The following is a 22,540-nucleotide window of genomic DNA, read 5'->3' as shown; positions in this document are numbered from 1 at the left end:
TTTAGTCTTAAGATCCTGAACAAACTATCAATTTTATTTTCACCTCCTCTTCCTTTTATGTATTTTTGAGTAACAAAAATTATCAATTGTGATTAAACATAGCTCTCCTGGATCTTCCTGTTCAGCCTTCAACTGAAGTTATGGGTTTTGGACACAGCTCTGGAGCTACAGCCCAGCACCTTCCCTTTAGATTCTACGACCAGTCCCGCCGTGGGAGCAGCGACCCCACAGTGCAGCGCTCTGTCTTTGCATCTGTTGACAAAGTCCCAGGTGAGAGCAGCATTCACTGACAAAAACTGTATTGTAATCTGGATAAGCAGTGAAAAACTTGCTGCAATATGTTCCTGAACACACAAGTCCAGCATGAGGCTTATGGAAAAAGTTACTCCTTGAGAAACAATACCGGGGGTGTGTTCTGGGTGTGTTGTGAGCAATACTTCATGGCAGTGTCCCCAAATATGCTGGAAATATCTTAATACTTTGACTTCCTTTACAAATCAACTTAGATTCAATCCTGTTTTGCATACTCAGTATTTATGCAACACATCTGTCAGTTGTATTTCCTCCTCTAATTTGGTTATGATGGTTTTTGTGCCAGATTGTAAAAATAACCAGGATACTGTGAACTGCTTCATTTACCTTAAAGCCAGCAAGAGAGAAGAGGGTCACACCTGCTCCTAAAACATTAGCTTGGAATTGGGATTAAAGGAATGATTCTAAAACAATGGGCTCTTTGCTTTTTGTCTCTTACTATCTGTTTCACAAACTGACTTCTCCACAGAATTTCTTTTCCAGATGGTGAAATTTTCTCATTTGGTCTTGAGTCATTTTAAAGTTGAATTTCATACTGCTTGAAAGTACTTATTTGTGCTGTATTATACAAAAAGATACAATGTCCTTACCCCACTTGTTGCCAATCCTTTCACAGAAGTCAGCATTTCTCTTTAAATGTGATTCAATGGTTCAAAATTCAAGTGCCCTACTTACACCACAGATGTTTAACTGCTTTAAGACTGAATTGGAGCTCAGTTTTCTTGAGTCTTGACTGGGGAACAGAAATTATAAAACCATAGATATTGCCAGTCAGGTTTTTCAAAAGACAAGTGTATGTTGTATGATGGGAGAGTATTTCCTTATTTGACATGACTTCCAGGGAAAAGGTGTGGTTGGAAAGGTGCCCCGGGGTTACTGTTTCAACTTTCTCTAAGACACGTGCCCTTGTGTTCCTAACAAGTGACTTCATCTACTAATTTCAGGGGGGGATATTGGAGGTGGTGCAATATGGTAATTTGTTCCAACAAGCACATACTTCCTTTGAATTCCAGGAACTGGAGACTTGCACTTGCAAATCTAGAGGAAAAAGTATTCTGAAGCTTTTATTTGGCACAAAGTACAAGAAATGAGGCACAGAACATGAAGTATTTCAAGTGTAGGATCTTTGAAGTGCGTTTTATGGCAGCCAGTAATATAATAAAAAATGGATTCACATCCTGTTTTACATCTGATTACAAAATAAATATCAAATACCTCTTTCTTGCTCATGGATGAATGAGGTTTCCTAGTTCTGAGTGATTATCATAGGAATCTGTTTGTGCTTATCCCTTAATCAGGCCCACCGTGATTTTTACTTCAAGAGGAAGATTTTTTTGCCTTTTGAAACAATGACTGAAGAAGTTGCAGTTAAATTACTGGCTTCATGTATTCATTTCTTAATGCTACACCTTCATCTGGTGCTTAAGAGTTGTGCAAAGCTCGTACAGTCAGTTAATTTGATTGTACTTTTAAGAAACAAATTATACTTTCTCTTGGTGATGATGTCCTTTCTAGATTTAAAGGAGAACTATGTGTTTTGGCAATATTTTTGGAAGCTTATTTATTACTTTTAGTAGGACTGTGTCAGCTGTCGGTGCTGTACACTCAGTGTGGTTTTTAAGACATTAACAATAATATAAATGTTTTCAGCTCTCCTGCAAATTTTGCTCTGTGGAGGATTTTAATACAACTGTTGAATCAGTTCCCTAATCCATCTTGTCAATGAATTCAGAATTTCCAAGAACACTTATTTCAGTCTGGTCTGGTTCAGTTTCTGTCATAGTGCATAAATAGAGCTCTCCATATTTCACTAGAGAGTGTGCAGTTACCTTGTTGTAGGCAAACTGTGCTTTGTTTTTCTTTATTGTTTCATGGCACAAAGTGAAAATGTTTTTTAAAGTGCTTCTTGGTATCCTGGGGGGAAGAGAGTGAGGACTGTTGTAGCTTAAAACCAGATTTTGTGCAAGACATGTGAAAGGTGATGAGAATATAACAGACCATGCTCCAGAACATCCCTGTTAACCTGTATGTTTTATAGAGTGTTATGCAAAGGCAGTGAGATGCTGGAATCATCCCAGCCAACTGGCTGATAAACTGGGCAGTTCTTATCAGAGAACAGCATGAGCAAAAGCCTTCACTTGATCAATTTTATCATCATGAGGTCATGGCTATTAATATACTTCAGGGTCTATTTTAAGTTAATGGCCTTTGCTGGAATGTTAGAGCATTCTAGGGGTAGTTTAGCTGGCTGGACTGTTCACCATCTGTGTATGAATGTGATACTTCTGAAGCACTCTATATAAATAATTATATTGTTTTCAAAGAAACCAGCAGATTTGGTAGGGGCCCTGTGAACACAGGTCTTCTACTGAAAGTAAATAAATAATGACTTCCTCTCCAAGCAAACTCAAGTATTAGTTTCAAGTATCAGCTCTATTCTGAGATTTATGTTCCCAGTGTGTCTTAAGGGAAATCTTAATGATTTCCAGCAAAAGGTACATCTAAATATTTTAACAAGTGTGGTAGCTTACCTACTGAGTAAATTTATTTTGAAAAGCAAAAGGAATCAATAAATATCTCTTACTATTTTATCCATTGTTAATACCTTAGTATATAATGATGATGATATGATTTGAAGGGGAAAAGCTGAAAAAACCTCTCACTAACGTTAGCCATGGCAAGCAAACTATAACCATCTTCATTTTAAAATCTGAAGGAAAAAATCATCTTTTATAGCTTTGTAACCCTTTGAATGAAAAAGAAAATACAGGCAAGAATTCTATATAAAGTTTGGTCCACAGCTACTGTTGGAACATCAGATTGGAATAGTTTACTTAAGTATGATATGAGAATTTGTAATAAGATAACAATGTATAGAAGAACAGAATAGAAAGAAATTGCCCCAGAAGACGCTGGGGCAATGAGGATATGGTTTGCAATGAGAAAACATTTACTGCTTTCTTGGCCAAGATTTTATTTCTACTTCTCAGGCTTCTTTATTTTTTTTTTTCCTTCTTCCTGCTTTCTGCCACCGGTGCCCTTTCCCCTTTTCCTCACCTCCATTTTTATTTATAGGAGAATTTATGGTTAAGGCTGTCTTTCACATGAAAACTTCTATAAGACAGTAGGTAAGCTTTTCCCAGTTTAGGAGGAAGATTTGCATTAATTGCTTAAGAAAAAGTTCCTTTAAAGAAAAGCTAAGAAGCTATTTCAGGTTTTGGCATGAAATTTTGCTGCTGTTGTGTAAAATGCAGTAGGAGGATAGCTGTTGATACATGTTTTAGGAAAGAAAACACAGCCCTATGAAACGTGATTATGCAAATAAGATCTCCAAGGAATTGGGAAGCACATCTTTACAGTAATACTTTGCTGAGTCTTTAATAGAAATGTATGTTAAAGCAGAATCATGACTACTGGAAAGGAAATATTTTTGTTCATTAGCAACCACAATCACAACTTGAGAGTCATAAAGTAATGAAAAAGACACCTCTAGAACCTTCTAAGTTAATTTTACTTCCTGTAGCTATGATTAATTCTGCTCCCCTTGTCTTTGCAAGTATTTCCTGAAGGAGTTTCCTGATTAGCAGATTTGTTCTTGGTCAGTAGTTTCCCAGTTACAGTATTTTGAATGATTTAGGCTTACTTTTCCCTCCTATCTAAATTAACTTCTTGTTAACTTCAAATCCTTCCTCTGCAGTTGTACTGGGAGAGAAACTGTGTTAAGATCATTTTGAAGCAAATGCTCCCTTGTAAGGACACAAATCCCTGAGTGCTGTTCTGCAGAAGTTTGGGCAGGCAATCCTGCTGAATCAGGCCAACTTTCCCTGTGATAGTCAGGGCAGACCTTATTTACTGTTTTCTTCTATTTTGGTGAGGATGGAAGATTTCTCCTCTCTTGAAGTGCAAACCTTTTGTGAATATAGAAGGTACAGCTTTTTCCAGTACTGTAAGGGAAGAAAAATATCTTGATGTAAGCACTTCTATACCAGTGGCTTTAGCAGCTGTTCTTAAAACAAATTTCGTTCACATTAACAGTTGACTTTACCTCACTTCTGTGGTCAGGAGTCCACTGATTATTCCTTGTTTCCCACTTCTAACTGGTATTTCAAAATATGAAGTGTGTATGAGAAACCTAATGTACATTTTCTGTGATTAAAAACTACAGCACTCAGGGCCAGTGATACAGAAGTCTTTCACGTTTGAGGTAGGTCAGTTTGTGGTTAACTTTTTGCAGACTGTCAGGCGTCACTGTGTGTGACCTCAGTTTAACTTATCTAAGTGATTGTAGAAGATCAATCAGGTTGGTTTCTGAAATAAAATACATGAATTTATTTACATTTATGGGATAGTTAGCTCCTCACCAAACTGTTTTGTTTTTCACCAAAATAGATGGCTCCTGCCGTGGTGGTGATTTAATTCTTTCAAGTGGTATTCATCTTGGACATAACAAGCTGTAACTTAGATAAGAGAAAAGCTCAGTAAAAGTAGCATTCACCCATCTAGAACTATGATGCAAGTATGACAGAAATGCAGATAGCATTGTGTTTGTGCAAGTGGCTTTGAGTCTAGTTCTAGACTGTAAGCATGGGGGGTAGGAGGCGGGAGTGCAGATCAAGTCAGATTATTAACAGGACTGGTATTTGTTAGCTTTTTTCTGTGCCTTCTTCATTGTGTTTTCTTGTAGCACAACCTGTCAGTGTGTGTTGCTGCTCACAGCATTTTCCTGACTTGTCATTTCTGTGTTTTAAAGCTTTCAGTGGGTCCTCTGGGTCACTACATGAAATCAACACCACTTTGATACAGTATTTGCTCCCAGCTTTCCCCAATTTCTTCAATAGGTTAACTCTTTCAAGGTAATAATTAACTTGTAAGCTTCACTGTGCTGTTTTGCAGGCTTTGCTGTAGCCCAGTGTATAAATCAGCACCATCCCTCCCCACTCTCATCACCATCACCTTCCAGTGGCAGTGGGAGCACAGGGCGCTGTGATTCGGTGACTGCGAGCTCGACATCCACTCCTTCTGCTGCACAGAGCCCCTCAGGTATTCAATCACCATTTTCAGCCCAGGCACTAAGGGATATAGGGTAGTTTATTGTAAAATTAAGTTACTGTGTTATTGGATTAAAAACAATGGGGCTTTATGGTTTTAGGTCACTTGATCATTCAACTAAGCCAATTAAAAGTAAATTGTGGTGCAAATTTTAGTGATCTCTTCAACTTTCTGGAACTCTAATAAATACTTGTCATCTTTCAGTAATGATTTTAAGTACTGGTGAAACAATGTCCTGCTTGTCTGTCTTTTCTCCTAGCACACACAGTTTAGAATGTTGTGGGGGGTTTTTTGTTGATGGTTTGTTTTGCTTGTGTTAACTAAAGTATTCTTTGCATGAATTTGTAATCTAAACTGTTAGCCTTTCACCTTAGTGGATAAGTTGATCTCCATCTTTTTTGAACTGGGTGACATTTGCTTTTGTGTGTTTTTCTGATACTCATGTTAATTTGTAACAATGGGCCAAATATGAAATATTTGAAAAATAGTTATTTAGGATGGTTATATTGTAAAGCTTTTGCAATAACACTCTTGTGGCTGAACACCACCAGTCAGGAGCTGTTCCATTGGTCCAGAAGAGGCTGCAACATAAATAGTGACAGTGTAACTTTCACAAACATGGCCCCCATTTGTTTGCACTGGTCAATATATTTAGTGGGTGTGTTTAAACTGGAACTTCTTGTTGCATTAGAACACCCTCTAATTAGAACACCATTCCTCCTTTTTGGATAGTAATTGTAGAGAATCTTGTAATGGTATCTGTTCTGAGTGCAAATTATGTGAGGTAAAGCCTCAGGCTGGAGACTAAACAAGAAGTAAATGCTGAAGGGTCCATGCTGAGCTGCTTTTGTGCTAGCACTGATCTCCTCTGCCTCATTTGGTTGTAAAACAAAAGAGGGAACCTGATTCTCAGGACCTTTTCAAGTAACTCCCTCATTTTACTGGTCATTTCCAATGTTGATCACTCCTTGAGAGGGATGTTCTGGTTACCCCTTCTAAGACATACCATTTTGGAAGCCCCAGCTAGATCTAAACTTTGTTGCAGTCCTACAGGAAATGATGCAACCTTTGTTAGGCATTTAGTGTTCTGTAGCCTTCACTGGAACAGTGTCAGCACATCAATGTGCATTATATGTTTAAAGTGACTATCCCTGCAAGAAATACTGCTGGAGAGGGTGAGGAGAGGGTGCTTATGAAGTTTATGAACAATAAATATGTAAAGCATTCAGCACCTAGACTCTAGAGGTGCTATCATTTATTTGTCAGAACTCTCAATATGGATTGGCACTACAAGAAAACATTTGTTTGATGACCTGTTTCTCCTTAGCAGTGTAAAAAGGCTCATGTGCAATATCCTTGCTGTATTTAAATCATCTGTGATCAGAGAAATGTAACCACAAGTTCTTGCCAATAGCAGCTAAGAGAAAACTGTGGTAAAGGAAATGAAAATAAAGAATCTAAATTATTTTTGTTGTTGTAAGCCACATACCAGTTCACAGAAATATCAAGCAAGACTGTACTACATTTCAAAATGAGGTCTCTCAAATGCATATAATCTGGCTTCTATGAAAAAATGCCTAGATCCAGAACACATAATTACTCATCAAGCATAAAAAGATAGTGCCTTATCAAAGAATAATCACAGACTGTAGTTTACACGCTATGTTGGCATTTGTATAACATAAAATTCTGGTTTTCCTGCAGTTTAAAAAGCCTGATGACAGAAGGCTGGTTTTTGTTTTCAAAAAAAAAAAATAAAAACAATAACCAAGAACTCAAAACAAACTCTTCCCTACCCTCCCCAAAAGCAAACAACCAACCTCCCCCAAAAAACAAACAAACAAACAAAAACCAGAACAGAACAAAAAACAGAGGGAAGGTTTTCATAAAAGCCTGCTTTCAGTGTGCACATACTGATTACATTGCATGAACTGCCCACCTTGATCTTCCCTGTGAATTAATCATAAAGCGTGTGCAAAATGCCTCGTGCCATGCAAGAAAACAGTCTTTGGGTGGGGTTTGATTTTTTTGCCCAGGATCCGGGCACACTGATGCAGGTGCTTTTAGCAAATGTAGCTGTGAGGATATAGTTCTGTGCCCCACCACCATAAGCACAGTGACCTTCAGTAAAGTCAGAAGAGGTGAATATGAGAATGTGCATCAGCTCCTTCAGTCTGAGGTCAGCAGCTTCACTGACCTGCTGCAGGGATGACTTTGCAGCTCAACTCCTGGTTTTGTTCTGCTCAGGGGACAGTAACAAAGAGGAAGACAGTGACTGTAGGTGCCTGAGCAGGTAGTTTGTTGCAGTAGGACAATGCACAGGTGGTACTGAGATGGCTCAGGGATTTCGCTGTGGACCATATTTACCCTGACCTTTAGGACCAAGAATTCCTGTCATGTATGGGATTGTCTGAAGGACCAGTTATTAGTTCAGGCATACGTTGGTATTAATATTTGAAGTGTATTTGGTGCATAGATGTAGCATATGTTGTAGTTTGGTTTCCTTGTGAAGGAATGTCATTAATGCACGGAAACTGTTCCTAAAATCAAACAAAGCAGTAAGTGTGCATGATTCTTCAGAAGTCTGTACCATACTGCTGGTGTAGTTGCAACCAGTAATGAATAATGTTTTAAATAGCTGTAGGTGAGGGGGTGATGGTGTCTCAAGGTCCTCAGTATAGACTAGAGAGAATTCTGAAATCCATGGAGGTAGGTCTTTTTTGAGTTGGGATATGGGGAAGGTTTTCCCCAACCCAGGGAGCTCTGTTGACACTTTTTGCTAATCTTTGGTGTCAGATCAATACTGTTGTCTATTCTTGGGAACAATGTTTCTGCATTCAGTGATTTGACTGGTTTACTGCAAATTTGTAATTAATGTTCTCCCTTTTATACCATTTGTAATTGAGATCTGTACTGGAAACTTGCCAGGAACACGGTCACGACAGAGATGATCCCTTTGGCATGTCCAGATAGGCTTCTGTGTGAACAGAAAAGTACTCTGCTGAAATAAGTGACAGTGTCATTACTGTGTGTTGTATCAGGTCTTACTGACCACTCAGCTGGGATATGGAAACAACTGTTGGTATTCACCCACTTCAATGCAAAATGCAGTGATTTTTCCCTTAACCGTTTGAGGACAGTTGGAACTAGCCTGCCTTGCTTGGCTGTAAGCAGAAGAGGCTTGCATGATGTGAAGTGGCCCCTTAGAGGAGCAAATAAGTAGGTGATGAGCAGCAAGTAGTTCCCAAGAGCTGTTTTATGTCCCAAGGTAGCACTTGAATGCTGCCACCATCTGTCACATTTGAATCTCCCGTCTCATTTCCCATTCCATTTTAAACACACTCACACAAGCACATGTATGAGCTCTCTGTCCCTCCCTCCTTCCCTGCTCCCCTGTTTGTTCTGGCAACTGCTGGGGTTGTTGAGCATGAAGAACATGCTGAGCTGCTCAGGAACTTCAGTCAAGAAGACCAGACAAGATAAAGGGGAGATGAGTATGTGAACTTCAAGGAAACTACCTCAACTACCTCCCTTAAGAGCAACATTTTAAACCACAGAGCTTTTTGTACTGTAAACTTGTGATCATAGTGTCCTGAACTACTGTCTGTTGACAGTTGCTATTGATTTAAACTGTTAGGGGTTTGATATATTTGAGATGGTACTTGTAAATCTTCTCAGAGTTGTTTCAGGAAATAAGATTTGGAACATACTCACCAACTTTAACATAAAACAGTGATAGATGAGAACAAAATAAAGACAAAGTGTGTGTCAGTTAAGAGAAAACAATGTTACAACATAGAGTATATGTTAAAGGTTAAACAGCAAAAGAGCTTTCAAAAATGCATGACAGGGAAAAATTGTTAATTTGGTGTTTGGTAAAAATAGTTTACTTGTGTCACCCTACCTGCATCAAGCAATCCCACAGTGTTGCATTAACTGCCTTGTCATGAGTAAAATAAACTCTTATGATTTTTATCAGCTATCGTACCTAATAATTGTCACACTGCTTTATGGCACAGATATTTTAAAACCTAGCAGCTCCCACCTTTGTAGTATTTGGGAATTAAGCTTAGCCCCTTATAAGATCACAGTTCTTTAAAATTGGAAAGGCAGAAGTCATCCCTTAAAGAAAGCAGAATCCCTAAAGACAGAAAAGGCAGTATCAGGTTCTGCAAATGCTGCTGTTGGTTTGGGTTTTTTCTTTGTATTTATGTGATTTATTTTTTTTAATGAACATGTCCTTTTGAAGAGTTGCTGTGCATAAAGTAGAAATGTTTTCTTTCTAGGCAGATTTTAGTCATCAAGTTTCAGAGGTTAGAATACAGTCATGTCTTGGCTAACCTTGCTGGAACCGAGCACTCCTTTAAAGTGCTTATTTTTATATATGTCAAAGATTAGATATAGAAGCTCTCTTACTGTAAGTTAGCAGCCTTCCAGAATTACAAATGTGTTAATGTCATCTACACTGTATTTTATTCCTGTTTAAGTTGTCTTAACTTTAAAAAGCAATTGGCTTCAGTACTTAAGAAAATGTTTACATTGGAGCAATGGATATTGAGGACTTCACAAGGCACTGATCTTCTGTGCCACTTACGCTGTATTTCACACTTCTGGCAGATATTGATGATAAAAGGCCTAAAATAAGTACTAAGAGCTGTCCCTTGTTGCAGAGAACATTGGATTCCAGTCTGTAAAATTAAATTTTTATTCCAAGGAGAGAATGATTAATGAAGCATGGAGAGCCTGTAAGAGAAGTGCCTCCCATCTTATTGAAACCACCCCTGTCTCTTCCCTCTATAATCAGTGATGTAAATGTGGTTTGATCTCCTGTTCTATGATGCTAGTAATTTTTCAACTAGCTGAGGAAGTACTTTTGTTCTTAGAAAGTTTCTTTTCTAGGAACTTTCTGTGCACCAAGCATCATCATCTGAACTGCTGCTATCTTTTAAAACACTGTGTTTAGCTTTATTATAATCATTGTAATTCATTATAATGTAGATGATAGAATTGTAGGGCTGAATGATCTGCAGTGCTGTCACCTGCACAGTACTACACCTCACATAATTTATGGCCAGGGAAAAGGAGAATAATTCTGTGTCACCAGAACTTGTGATAAATAACTTCTCTCGAGATTTCTAAAGCATGTGAGGAGATTGGAATGCAAATAAATGCCTGCCAGTCCCTCCTCACTGTAAGTGCTGCTGGTATTGCCAGACACAGCCAAACCTGCATTATGAACCTTTTCAGAGAGGGGAGCAAAAATTAAATTCAGTTAAACTCATTTATTCCTGAAGAATGAATACTTCCAGCTCCAGAAGTATTTCCCAAACTTAGAAAGCTCTTGATGCGGCATCAGATTGTATCCAAGATACCAGCAGTTCCGGATGCGTCCTTGTCACTTATTCTTGTTGCTGCTCTAACATTTATCCTTTGTCTTCATTCCAGTTTCCCTCCCCTGTGTCCCTGTTAAAGCCTGTGTATGATATATCGCTGTGTTTTCCTCTAGTAAGGTCTGGCAGGAAAGGACGCCGGCGGGTGTTTAGTCTGTCGGAGGCTGACAGTCACGGCGGACACTGGGTTTAGGTCTTCGAGCAGCAGCTGCAGCAGAAACTCCCGCAATACCCACTCAGGCAGGTTCCTCCATAAGCTTTCACGAGCCCATAACACTTGTTAATAGAACATACTTGGTTTCCATGCTGACACCAGTGCCAGTGAGGTAGGAAGCTGAAGAAAGCAAGCACGGTGATTTTTGTCTCTGCATTTCGGTTTGGGAGAATCGTAAAGCAATGTTGAGCCATTTCTGAGAGCCTTGCCTGCAGTTTGTCCCACATCCCTTGGCTCTGTTGCCAAAGGTGGAAATTGTGCTCTCAAGTCTCCAGCTTCAAAGCAGCCATGTCTTCATTTGCACAGGGCAGCTCTGGCTGTAGTGACACTGAGTGAGCACAGGCTCTGACTGGACAGTGATGCAGGTACTTGGCCGGCAGCAGGGAGTCTGTTATAGCTCAGGTAAAATGGACAGGCATTCAGCATGACTGAATGGCCAACTGCCCTTGGGCTCTGATGGCACAAGCTTCATACTTCTGTGATATCAAGCTCAGGCAGATGACTTTATGGACTGTTTAATTGCCTGAGGAGGGGAAGCACATGCAAAAAAGATGGAAATACGCTTCAGATGACCTGCTTTTTTACATAACCTGCTTTAACTTGTATCTAATTAATTTCTTTTTTTTACTGTCATGGCACCAAGATACTTTATTCTGTTTATATTATGTAAACACCCTTTTTCATCTTTATAGATTTAATTTGCATCTTTTCACTTAATGTCTGGTGATTTATGTTTTCATTATTGTTTCATATTGTGTTGCTGTACAGATTAGAACACTTCTCTGTAGATGATATTCATTCTTTCCTTTTTCTGTTCTAGTCTGTCTTTTTTCACTGATAATTCTTCTGAACATAAGTTAATATAACAGAAATTGAGTGATTTGGTGTGGATTTTTTTGCTATAATGATAATCTCTGTAGCATTACAGAAGTGCTGAAAAAACATCTAAGGCTGTTGAAGCCACTGGATCCACAGAGAGCTAATAATACCCCAAAACTTGCAAAATGACACCCTGTTTTCAAATCTTGTTTGGTGCTTAAGTTTGGAGGTATGTGGGAGGGGTTTGTTAGAACTAAATGTCAGCATCACAACTGTGTGAGGAAACTGGCTGAACTCTCCTTGGTATTGTTTCAGAACTGGCTTATATTTTTTTGCCAGAACACTCTTACTTGGAAAGAGATAAATAGAAATGTTGTTCTCCAGTATTAGATGATAACTTTTTCATATTTAAGAGTAGGGCGTATCTTAATGATCAGTGGTTTTATCCAGGTAAAAATTACAATTACTTTTTTTTCTTTCTATCCAAAAGTCAGACTGGAACCAAATGTTAGGAGTTTGAGGGTTTTTTTGAAAGCCACTATATTGGCAGAAATTCCAGATAATGGGTAGAGAAATGAGTCTGTAAACATACTGGGTATTCAAAAGTCTCTAGAAGCCAGAGCTTGGTGTACCTGTCTTGGTACCTACCTAGAGACAGATGTTCCTGTAAACCCATTCTTTAGGTTTTTTTTTCACCCAGGGCACATCTTTTTGCCAATTGTTTATTCCAGTTTCAGAGACTTTCATAATTCAGATCATACTAAATGTATATTTATCCATTTACATCCTTCTCTGAGTTGAGCATGACTTCAAAAGGCTTTGAAATTTTGAACCTCAAAGATTTTCTCATTAGTAATTATTGTCCTGAAGCCAGGTATTCAATTAAAAAAGTTTTTCCATCATGAGGATTGTCTGATGTTTTTTTCATTATAATGTCTCATATACCAAATTTTCATTCCAAGATGCTGGATCTCTGTATTCCTTCGTCTGTAGTCTGGGATTATTCTCCTCTAGGCTTATATCCAAAATATATGAGAGATAATCACGGTCAAAACCTACTAACACAAGCTTATAGCTGCATTTTCAAGCCAAGTGTATACCTCAAGTAGCCTGTGGGCTTGAGAGCTTTTTTTGATATTTTTATCTTTTTTTTCCTGAATGTTTTTTGAGACTTCTGTATGGAAAGTTTGGGCTTGTTAACTCCAGATACTTTTTTTTTTAATGGGCACTTTTTTCAAATACTCTTTGTGACATTAAGAAGGGAGTCACTTCAGGATTAGAACCTACATGGAAGGATTTGGGGACAATACAGCATAACAAAAGAACATGTATGTCTTTCATGATTTCAGTAAATGAAAGTATTGAGAAAATATATTGATATTTTATTGGGAAATGGGGAGGAATGATGTAAGAAATGAAGTGCAGAATCAGAAGTGAAATAGCAGAACCACAGTAGAGATGTGCTGTATATAACATTCCTGAGCAGAATGCCACTGACTGAGAATCCTTTATTTACCAGAATGCCTCAAGTTTCTGAATCCTGAATTTTGGTGAATTTTCACATTATAGTAGAAGTAAAATAAAAAATAGTCTTGGCAAAGAACATTTGATATCCTTTTAAGATTTTATAAATTCAGAAAGTAAAATCACCACAAAGAGACTCACTGTTTTGTGCATCCTGAAATGGTAGCATTTAGCTTGGAATTCAGGGAACTGAGGCTGTATTTTATTGTTTTAGCAGTTCATTTTCCATGCAAGTCTTGCATCACTTCCTCTGTTATCAGTTGCTACATTCTCCCTAAAGCTTCTTGACAGCTGAAAAGAATCTGCAGAGTTACTTTGAATCTGTCCTTATATTTCCAAAATAACCAGTCGTGTCCCTTTGATTTAAAAGGAGACTTTTTTACAGTCTGTAAATTTTGTTTTTATTAAAGCGAGAAGCTTTAGCCACCGATTCAACAAAAAGTAAATTTGAGTGGTTTCTGAAGTGAGAATACACCATTGTTTGGGTTTATCTTTCCAGCAAGGTAAAAAAAATCAATAACCTTACTGTTATCCCACTGATCCCTTCCTGATATCCATTCCTTTCTCAGCTTTGTTTGTCTTCTTTTTTTTTTTTTTCTTATGTTCATGCTTTCTGTTCTTTTCCAGGATTAATTGGAATCATATTGAAACGGAAATATTTTTAAGGTCACTGTATTAAAAGCAGAACCTAATTCTTAGCTTCTGTATTCACTACATTGCCTTGTAGACTTTGTGCAGATGCCTGTACACTTGAACACATGCTGTTTCTTACAAAAGCTCTAAAAGTGGTCTGTCTTGAAGCTGGATACCTGTTACTTTAATGGCATCTATTGTTGTAGTCTGAAAAGAAAAAGAAAAAAATGACTTTTTTGGGCATACTTGCTCATGTAAGGCTGTATCACCTCATCCCCTCCATCCTTCTCCATCCTGAGCCAAATGAACAGTTTACTGAATAGTTCACTTGGATTTTTAGGGGGAAAAGGACAAATAGTACAAATAGTTGTTAATGCTGGAGTTGTTTTCATAGTGTGGAAAGGTGTAGTAGCATATCAGTTTTCTGTGGTATGTTATGCTTATTCTCAATTTTGTGTTGTATGCTCCATGCTTAGGAGGACTAAAAAATCCTATGACACAAACCTGTATAAACCAGGCCTATTTTGCAGCACCTTTCAGTTGCAGTAAGCACATTATCCTCCTTCCTGTGCTTCCATATTTCTGCTTTCTGTGGTTGAGGTGTCACTTCAATGTGAATCTGGAGAATGAATTGAGAGAATGACTTCCAAATTTTTGTAAGAAACAAGCCACCTTTTGGGAGAGCTAGCTATACAGTGGTTCTTTTTTGGTTTCTCTTTTATTTCTAAAGATCTTCCTGGCATGGGGTAGCTGTTCATTTTAGTGGGTACTAAATACTGGAGAGGTTTTCTTATTCTTCCCCTCAATTTCCTCTCTCTAGGAATATTTCTAATATTGCTGCATATTCTAATACTAAATGTCTAAAACTGTCTGGTTTTGAACAGAATCCTGCTGGCATTTTAGGTTATGCCTCCATAATATCTTGTTTTATTTCTAATTACTAGAAAGTGAATGTGTAAGCATAGTGCTTCACAGAACTGCATTTCCCACCCAATTATTCTTGAACACTCATGAATAATAGTATATTGTTTGGCTTAATGTACATACTAAATTGAATATTGATTATTCTTGGTGTTTTCTTTTATTAGATGACCCTTCAGCTCCAGAGCATCCTCAGACGGCCATTTCCAGTCAGACGATGTTGACTGATGAAACTCCTTCAGCTGTCTCAAAGTCCAGCAGAAATGCTGGGAAAACCAATGACATAGAAACAGCAAACCTGTCTCCCAGCCTGATTCCTGCCCAGCAGCCCACAATATCCCTAATTACAGATGACAACACGGATACACTGAGCGTGGAGTCGCTGACCCTGGTGCCTCCGGTGGATCCCCACAGCATCCGGACATTCCCCTGCATTCCTCAACCCTCTTTGCAGTCTGAAGATGAAGTTTGCAAGGTAAAGGAGGTTGAGGAAGAATGTTCTGACTAAAGCCAACACGCAGACTGTAATAAACAGTGAAGAAAACGCAACCAAATTCTGAACTGTTTTTTCTCTGGGAGTGCAGATACTTCTTGAGGCCTGAGAGGCCGTGGGGTCCACAAGGGGCCCACTGGTGAGTGAGAATGTCAGCAGCTTTTAGAGGAAACATTGGATACTCAGCATATCTAAACTGGAGAAGAGGGAAAAATACAAACTTTTGAATCTGGACTGGTTCTTTCCTACCAGTTTCTGTTATACAAGAACATGGAAGTGTTTCAGAGGACCTACTGTCTTTCTAACAGGAACTAATTAATTGTAAAAGGTCTACAGTATTATGGGGAAGAGAAGAAATTTTTGGATACCCGGCTTCATGATGCTATATTATTATGTCTCTCAAACTGGAGACATGCCATTGACCAGAAAAAATGATATATTGTAGTACAGAGGCAAAATTTCCATTTGAGTTAGGGTGTGTTTTTCAGTTTGGTGTTTGGTTTAGATTTTTTGGGGGGAGGAGGGGTTTTGGGATTTTTTTGGTTAGTTTTTGGTTGGTTGGTTTTGTTTTTTAATCCTGATCTTGTTCATCTTTTGGAGGTCTGCATGATACCAGCAGGCTTGGCCACTGTCAGTGTTGTCTTCATAGGACTCCAGACTTCAGTATTGTTTTTTTCCATCTGAAATATTTATTTCAAGGTTTGATTCAAAGCAAGATACAATTTTCTAGAAGGTAAAAGTCTGAAGTTAATGACAAATGCTTATTCAAATTAACCTAAGGGATTTTAGAGACTACTTTAGTCTTTGCTTAGCCATCTTCAGAGGAATGTGAAACATTTTAAGATATTGCTATAGCTTGTTTGCTTCTGACAGTCAGATTGCTACACCTCTGAGGAATGGTGGTATGCTTGCTACTGAAAGACAACTTCAAGAAGCAGACAGAAGCAGTTTTACTCCAGAGAGTTTTCAAATTTTTCAGTCATATAGGAAGAAGGTCACCATATCTAACTGTGAATTTCTTTGCAAGTCTGAAACAAAAAAAGAAAGGGATTGTGTAATTTTTTTTCCTATCTGGGATGGTATCCCAGTTAAACAACATTGCTACATAACAGTGATTCTGAGTTTGTGCTTGGCATGCTTTGCTTCCTAGATCCTGACACCAAGTTGACAGAAAGCAGTGGAAAAGTATTGATTAAAGTCTGGAATGTTCTCTGCTGATTTGATACGTAGTTTAACATGAATGGAATTTAAGATTTTTCATCAATTTCCAAGTATGTTAATTTAAATTAATGTAAAATGAGCAGGTTGTCATTGTGGGTCTGTTCATACTCAAGTGCTTTCAGGCTCTCAAAGAAGGAAGTCTGCTGTTTACTGCTATTGATTTCAGTCATCAGTGCAATCTTTTTCCTCATTCTGTCTCCACTACTATTGATTTCTTATCAAAGGGGTGAATCTGAAAAGTTTTTACCTACTTCCTAGTCGTTTATTGTATCTCTTCCTGGCTGTCATATGGAATACTTGGAGTGATTTTCAATGTTATATATGAGATTGACTAATCCACAAGTATAACTTTTTTCACTTTTTCCATCTTCTCCTTCACATAACAACCTAACCTTTCCCAACCATGTATACAAGGTGTCTGTTACTGAATGCCAGTAATTTTTCTCCTCCCCTTATTAACTTTTACATGCAGTTTTGTTGATTTCTATTTTCCTCTGACTTCTGCTTCATCTCAAATTGAATTAACTGATAATTCTGAGCATTCCAGAGTGGCCCCAACTCTAAATGAATTCTGAGAGTTGGGTGTCCTCAGCACAACTGTGCATATTGGATGAGAATTTGGCATGGCTGGAGTAAGGGCTTACTTTTTGGGTTTGTTTGTCACATGCTTAGGGTGAGTTTGCACTCATGCAGTCACTGTTGCAGGTAGTGAGCATGTACCTGAACAAGTCTAGACATCAGCAATTTGGGCACTAGGACCACATAAATTATTAGCTGAACTGATTGCAATCTAGACTTCCTCTAGGATTTTGCAGCATTGCACTGTAGCTCCAGTAATATTCTGAAGATCATTATAAAAAAATGCCCTAATTTGAGACATTTTATTTAGACTCTTGACCTAGATTACACAAAATGCCACTGTGCAGAATGAGTTCCCTTAAATAGAATTGCTTTTAGACAGGAAAACCTTGATCTTTATTTATCTCCTTTCAAAGTCAGTTCTAGGAAGATCAGAGCCATGCACATGCACGAGGAGTCTCTTTGATGGGTATTCATAGTCTCACCCTTGAGCCACACTGCACAAGAAATGGGACAAAGGGGTAGAAAGCTGACTTTGTGCTTTCATTGCCTTTGAGTGACTCTTAAATCTCATGACCAGTTGTCTACTGAGAACTTCAGAGGAAATGACTGAGGTGGATACTGAGCCTAGGTCTACTGTCTAGTCTGCTGCTGGCAGAGCCTTGCTGGTTGAGGGATAGATGGGATATCTTCTAACAGTTCTATCAAAAGCTCTCTGCAGAGATGGAATTACAGCAGGAAAGGTCTGGCTGCACCAGCCTCACCGATGTTGGGGTGTTACACTTCAGCTGGGTCTGGATGGTTCTACCACAGAAGCAATTGATTTTTGACTTTGCTTCTGATATTAAGGCATGTGTGTATACAATTTTCTGTGCTTTGTGCTGCATTAGGAGACTTCAGAATGTAGAAACTCTGGAGATACCAAAATAATCTGCCACCAGCCATTTTTAAGCTCTGCGAGTATAATACTCATCTACAGTTCCTTGAAGAGTATCATATCTATCTCTCACTCATCAGAATCTGTTTCCTTAGGGTGTTTCCTTGCCCTCCTTTCACTGTAAAAAGGAAACTCAACCAGGAAGGCATTAGCACATCAGCCACAAATGTCAGTTTTTTTCTTAAAAAAAAAGTTCATTTGAGTAACATCACTTTCTGACCAAACCCAAATACCAAACTGCAGGTGAGAGCAGCAACTAAACAAGTAGTCATTCAAAAGCTCCATTCTTTCAGTGCAATACTGCAGAGGAAGATAGAATCACTCTAAATATATCAATATTCCAGAGCAAAATACCAAAATTCTGGAGATATGCTAAATTCTCAATGTGTGTTTGTAGGGGCTATGCCTCTTCACTTAACACAATTCTGTTGAAAATTCCTTCCTTTTGAGAAGCCAAAAAAGCCAGGACATAATGAATGTTGCTTTGCTATTTTATGGTCTGTGTGTCATATTTTATTAAATTTTACCAAGCTATTACTATTTTAACAGAACCATGTGTTGCCTCCCTGCTTCTCACTGGTTCCCTTTGCTTTTTTGTCACCAGCAGTGACCCAGACTTGAGCTTTGCATTTGTGAAGGGAGTGGTGGCAGCAGACACTTGGTAATTTGGTGAGGAAAGGGAGGGAGGAAGCACCAGTTCTGGTATCTGCTTCACCATGGAAGTAATGCTTGCAGTGTGAAGCTTGGGTGTGGAAACTAATTGTTTTGCTGAAATTCTTTGATATAGAACAAAACCAGAGGTTAAGTTTCCTGCACTTCATTTCACAAGCTGTGTGTATTAAACCAAATTCATTAGAAATGTGGTCACATATATTACTACAAAAAGCTGTATTTTGTCTGTGAAGTCATGATTTATATGCACTGTAAGAGCTGAGCTCATTTGTATTCTCCACTGCTAATCATGATAAACAAAATTCTGACTACACTTCCTTAAATTAAGCTGAGCTTAAAAAAAAAGAAATATATAAAATTACACCTATTGAAGAAGCTCCTCAGTGTTCTTCTCTTTACACCATAGCTGGAATTTTACTTGCAGTTACTTGGTGAGGAAAAATTGGGCATATCTTCCAGAGTTCACGTATTCTTTTGTAGTATTGTTGCTAAAGGACAGACTGGTATGTGACATTTTAAAAAAAAAAATCTTCTTTCAGATCCAGAATTTAAGGCTCAGATACAGATCTGAGTATTCAGAGTTTAAGTCAATGTCAAGTGATTCCTATAAAAACTTTACCCAATAGAGAGAGAATACAGGGGGAAATAATGTTCCTTTCTGGATTTGAAGTATTTTGGTTTGTAGAATTTGAGAAACGATAGTTGAGACAGTTTGTTCATGGCAAAATTTATGATCTTCAGGATCGAAATTACTGTGATTTTATTTTCTAATTAAGCAGTAAGGTGTGAGTGACTGTAATTTCCACTTACTGAAAGTGGCTGGGGGTGATTAAGCAATCCAGGAATTCAATAATTGCCCTGTAATTGAGTGTCACTTCAGTAGTAGTAAAATGAACTTAAATATGCTTGAAGACATAGGTAATGTATCAGACAAGCAGGTCAAACTGTGTATGTGTGAGTAGGAAGCCACTTCATAAAAGTAAACACTTTATTCACATGGTGCTGTCTGTGCCCTGGTGTGACCGGTCACTCTCCACTGCACATTCCAGGGAACTCCAGAACAGCCTCAGGAATGGTCACGGTTGTAGTGGTCAAAAAGCCCCACCTGCCTGACAATTCTGACCGTGTCTCCACTACCCAGCTAAAGTTGAACGGGGAGTTGCTTTTAAAAGCACAAAGTGAGGGGTTTAGTGCAAATTAGAGGTTTGCAGAGACACCAGCTGGGGGCAGGGAGGTCGAGGGCTTTTGCCTCTGAAGATAATGAGTCTCCTTGATGAGTCTCCTACTTCCAGACAGCCTAATGTTAGCCATCTAAATATATGTTGAAAATTCTCTTCTTAACTGCTACTGTCATTCTTCTTGAAAGAGTTTTTGGTATGTCACTGGTTAACCATCCCTGGGGTACCACTAACTGGGCACTGCTCTTCTATTATCTAGAAACCTTTGGAGTAGTTCTGCTATGCTGGCCTGCTCTGTTGCTCATGACCTTTCCCAGCATTTGCAGCATGAATTAGAAACAAATATAATAACTCTTGCTGTCTCCTAGTGGATTCTGAAAAGCAGATTGTGGTCCAAGCAGGGCTTGCTAGGGTGGGATGTTTGTAGGGGCTGGGAGGGGGGAAGTGCTTGGGGGTTTTTCCTGCTGCTCAGGATTTTTTGAGCAGCAACAAAGACATAGGAGATGCAGTTCTTGGCTGAGTCTCAAACAGAAGGTTCTTTCATATGGAAACATATTTTTATATTACATTTGTACAGAATTTTCCCTATTTTGATCTCCCACTGTTTTTAGATTTGCGCGTTGCTCGGATTTGATTTCTTTTGCAAGGTGTTATAAAATGTATATTTTGTGTTTATTATTGTATTATAAATGTAAAGCTAACTTTTGGTTGTCTAATAAATGTACACTGTGGTGGTATCTGGTTTACTGTTTTGCTAACTTGAATTCATTGGTTCTTAATAAGAAAAGGAAAAACGAGTCATTGTTGGGACTGTCTTGTCATAAAAAAATGTGTGGAGTGCATTTCTTTTAAAAGAGGGCTTAAGCAGGTAATGACTAACAATACTTGATAACAGAAGTTAGAGTTAAGGTTCAGATTAGTACATAATGTTCACAGGAGTCTTTTAAGACCATGATCTGAAGATACACTAGACTTTTTATCTTGTTCCCCATTACTTTTGGTTATGGGTGCTTTTACTAAACTGAGTTTAACACACATAGTAATTGCAATCTGATAACTTCAGTATATATGAGGAGATGGGAGGGTCTGGGGTTTTGTGTTTAGAGACTGTGGCAGAAATATTTACAATGAACACAAAGATAATTTTTAAAAACACTGAGAATAGATTCAAGTGTGCAAATTTATAGACCGTTAGAATTTCTAGGAGCTTTGTTTTGCCCAGGGATAGCACTGAATAACATATTGTCACAGTTCTAGGGAACCTGCTGGAAGCATTATAAACTTCAGAAGATAACTTTAGGCATCTCCACTTGTGAATAGCTCTGTTGATATTTCTGTAGCAAACTTTTTATTTCATTTTGAGCTGTTTTGTAAGTTTGATTGTTTTAAGTGCAAAGAGGGAGAAATGTATTTTTCTAGAAGAATGAATGTACGTGGGATTTAAACACTACATAAAACATTTCATGAACATGGACTGTCCTCCTATGAAATATGTTTCAATAAAGTTGTGTCTGAAATGTACTTCATTTAAGGAAAAAAAAACAAGTCCTGAACATGCACTTACATTTACAGGGAAAAAAACCCCAAAATGGGGTGAACTGAATTCTGAAATGTCTTTTTACAGGCAATAAGTATTAATTATTTAATATAAGTTATGTTAGACAGTTGGAGTAAGTGTGACAATATCTTATGTTAATTTAAAGAAGAATGTAAATAAGTGTCTGGAAAGGGAGTGGAATTAGAAAATATTGTGTATGTTTCTGAAATCCAGATTTCTATAGCTGAGTCTGTATTTGCTGGCATTGGTCATGTGTCGTGGCTGTTGAAAACCTGGACAAGGATGAAGAATAGACCTTTCTTTGTAAATGGAACTTGGCAATAAAAATGGTGTTACTAAGGAAACTTTCTTTCCCTTTCATGCTCTCTTGCTGCATTTGATGCTCGAGGACATTCAATAACAGTGAAAGGCAAAATTTGCAGAATCTTGTATTTGTTAGAAGAATGTTGTGCATGTGTGAAGGGGAGGGCAGTTTAATCTTTGAGCTGAAAACTGGAATAGCCAAAGTAATTTGCATTGTGTGTGCAGGACAGACATTGCATGAGAGGGAGCAGAAAAGAAACCTGGAGGGAGATGGAAAGTAGATGAGCCCAAAGGTTAAGGATGGCTGGGCAACATCTAAAATATCTGTGAACCACTTTGAAAGTGCCTGTCGTGTGTGACTTCTTCTTGCCCTCTCTGCCTCTTTTCTCTGGTGTATGTTGCCAGTTCACTATATGGATTAAACCCAACCAAGTTATTAATTAGATTCTTGTTAATTAGCGTCTGCATCGGTAGGAATTAGTTGCAGTCAATTTACATTCCTTGTGAAATGTTATTTCTCAAACTAATCTTTGCTCCAGAAGCGTCTTGAGGAAGAAATTCGATTACATTGTACATTGAAATAAGCAAGGAAGGTATCAGAGGTCAGAGACAACACTGGGGTTTACTACAAGATGCAAGTATTAAAGTATGGTATATAGTGGAAAAATTGTTTAAATCTGCTCCTGGCATTTGAACTTTCTAAGTTGTGCCAGTGACACTGCTTTAAGGATGCCAGT

At 38.2% G+C, this 22,540-nt stretch overlaps 1 protein-coding gene across 4 annotated transcripts in view; it reads left to right on the top strand.

Moving 5' to 3' along the window:
* The window catches only part of CLEC16A (C-type lectin domain containing 16A), a 63,420-nt gene extending 41,576 nt beyond the window's left edge, over positions 1–21,844 (top strand). Inside the window, exons 21-24 of one of the 4 annotated variants that reach the window (XM_051783169.1) lie at positions 103–270; positions 5,206–5,352; positions 10,872–10,991; positions 15,030–21,844. In XM_051783169.1, coding sequence (XP_051639129.1) covers positions 103–270; positions 5,206–5,352; positions 10,872–10,991; positions 15,030–15,370 — 776 coding nt within the window. In that variant the 3' untranslated portion in view covers positions 15,371–21,844. Of the gene's footprint in view, positions 1–102; positions 271–5,205; positions 5,353–10,867; positions 10,992–15,029 lie in introns of those variants that run through there. The other 3 variants (XM_051783183.1, XM_051783178.1, XM_051783184.1) reach the window with 3 other exon arrangements.
* The last annotated feature ends 696 nt before the right edge of the window (positions 21,845–22,540 follow it).

The sequence above is a fragment of the Manacus candei genome, unplaced genomic scaffold, assembly GCF_025592945.1.
Source record: "Manacus candei isolate 608988 ecotype Guabito, Panama unplaced genomic scaffold, ASM2559294v1 h1tg000002l, whole genome shotgun sequence".
NCBI classification, from domain to species: domain Eukaryota; kingdom Metazoa; phylum Chordata; class Aves; order Passeriformes; family Pipridae; genus Manacus; species Manacus candei.
The sequence above is the reverse complement of the archived record's forward strand: the minus strand, read 5'-3'. Positions and strand labels throughout refer to the sequence as shown.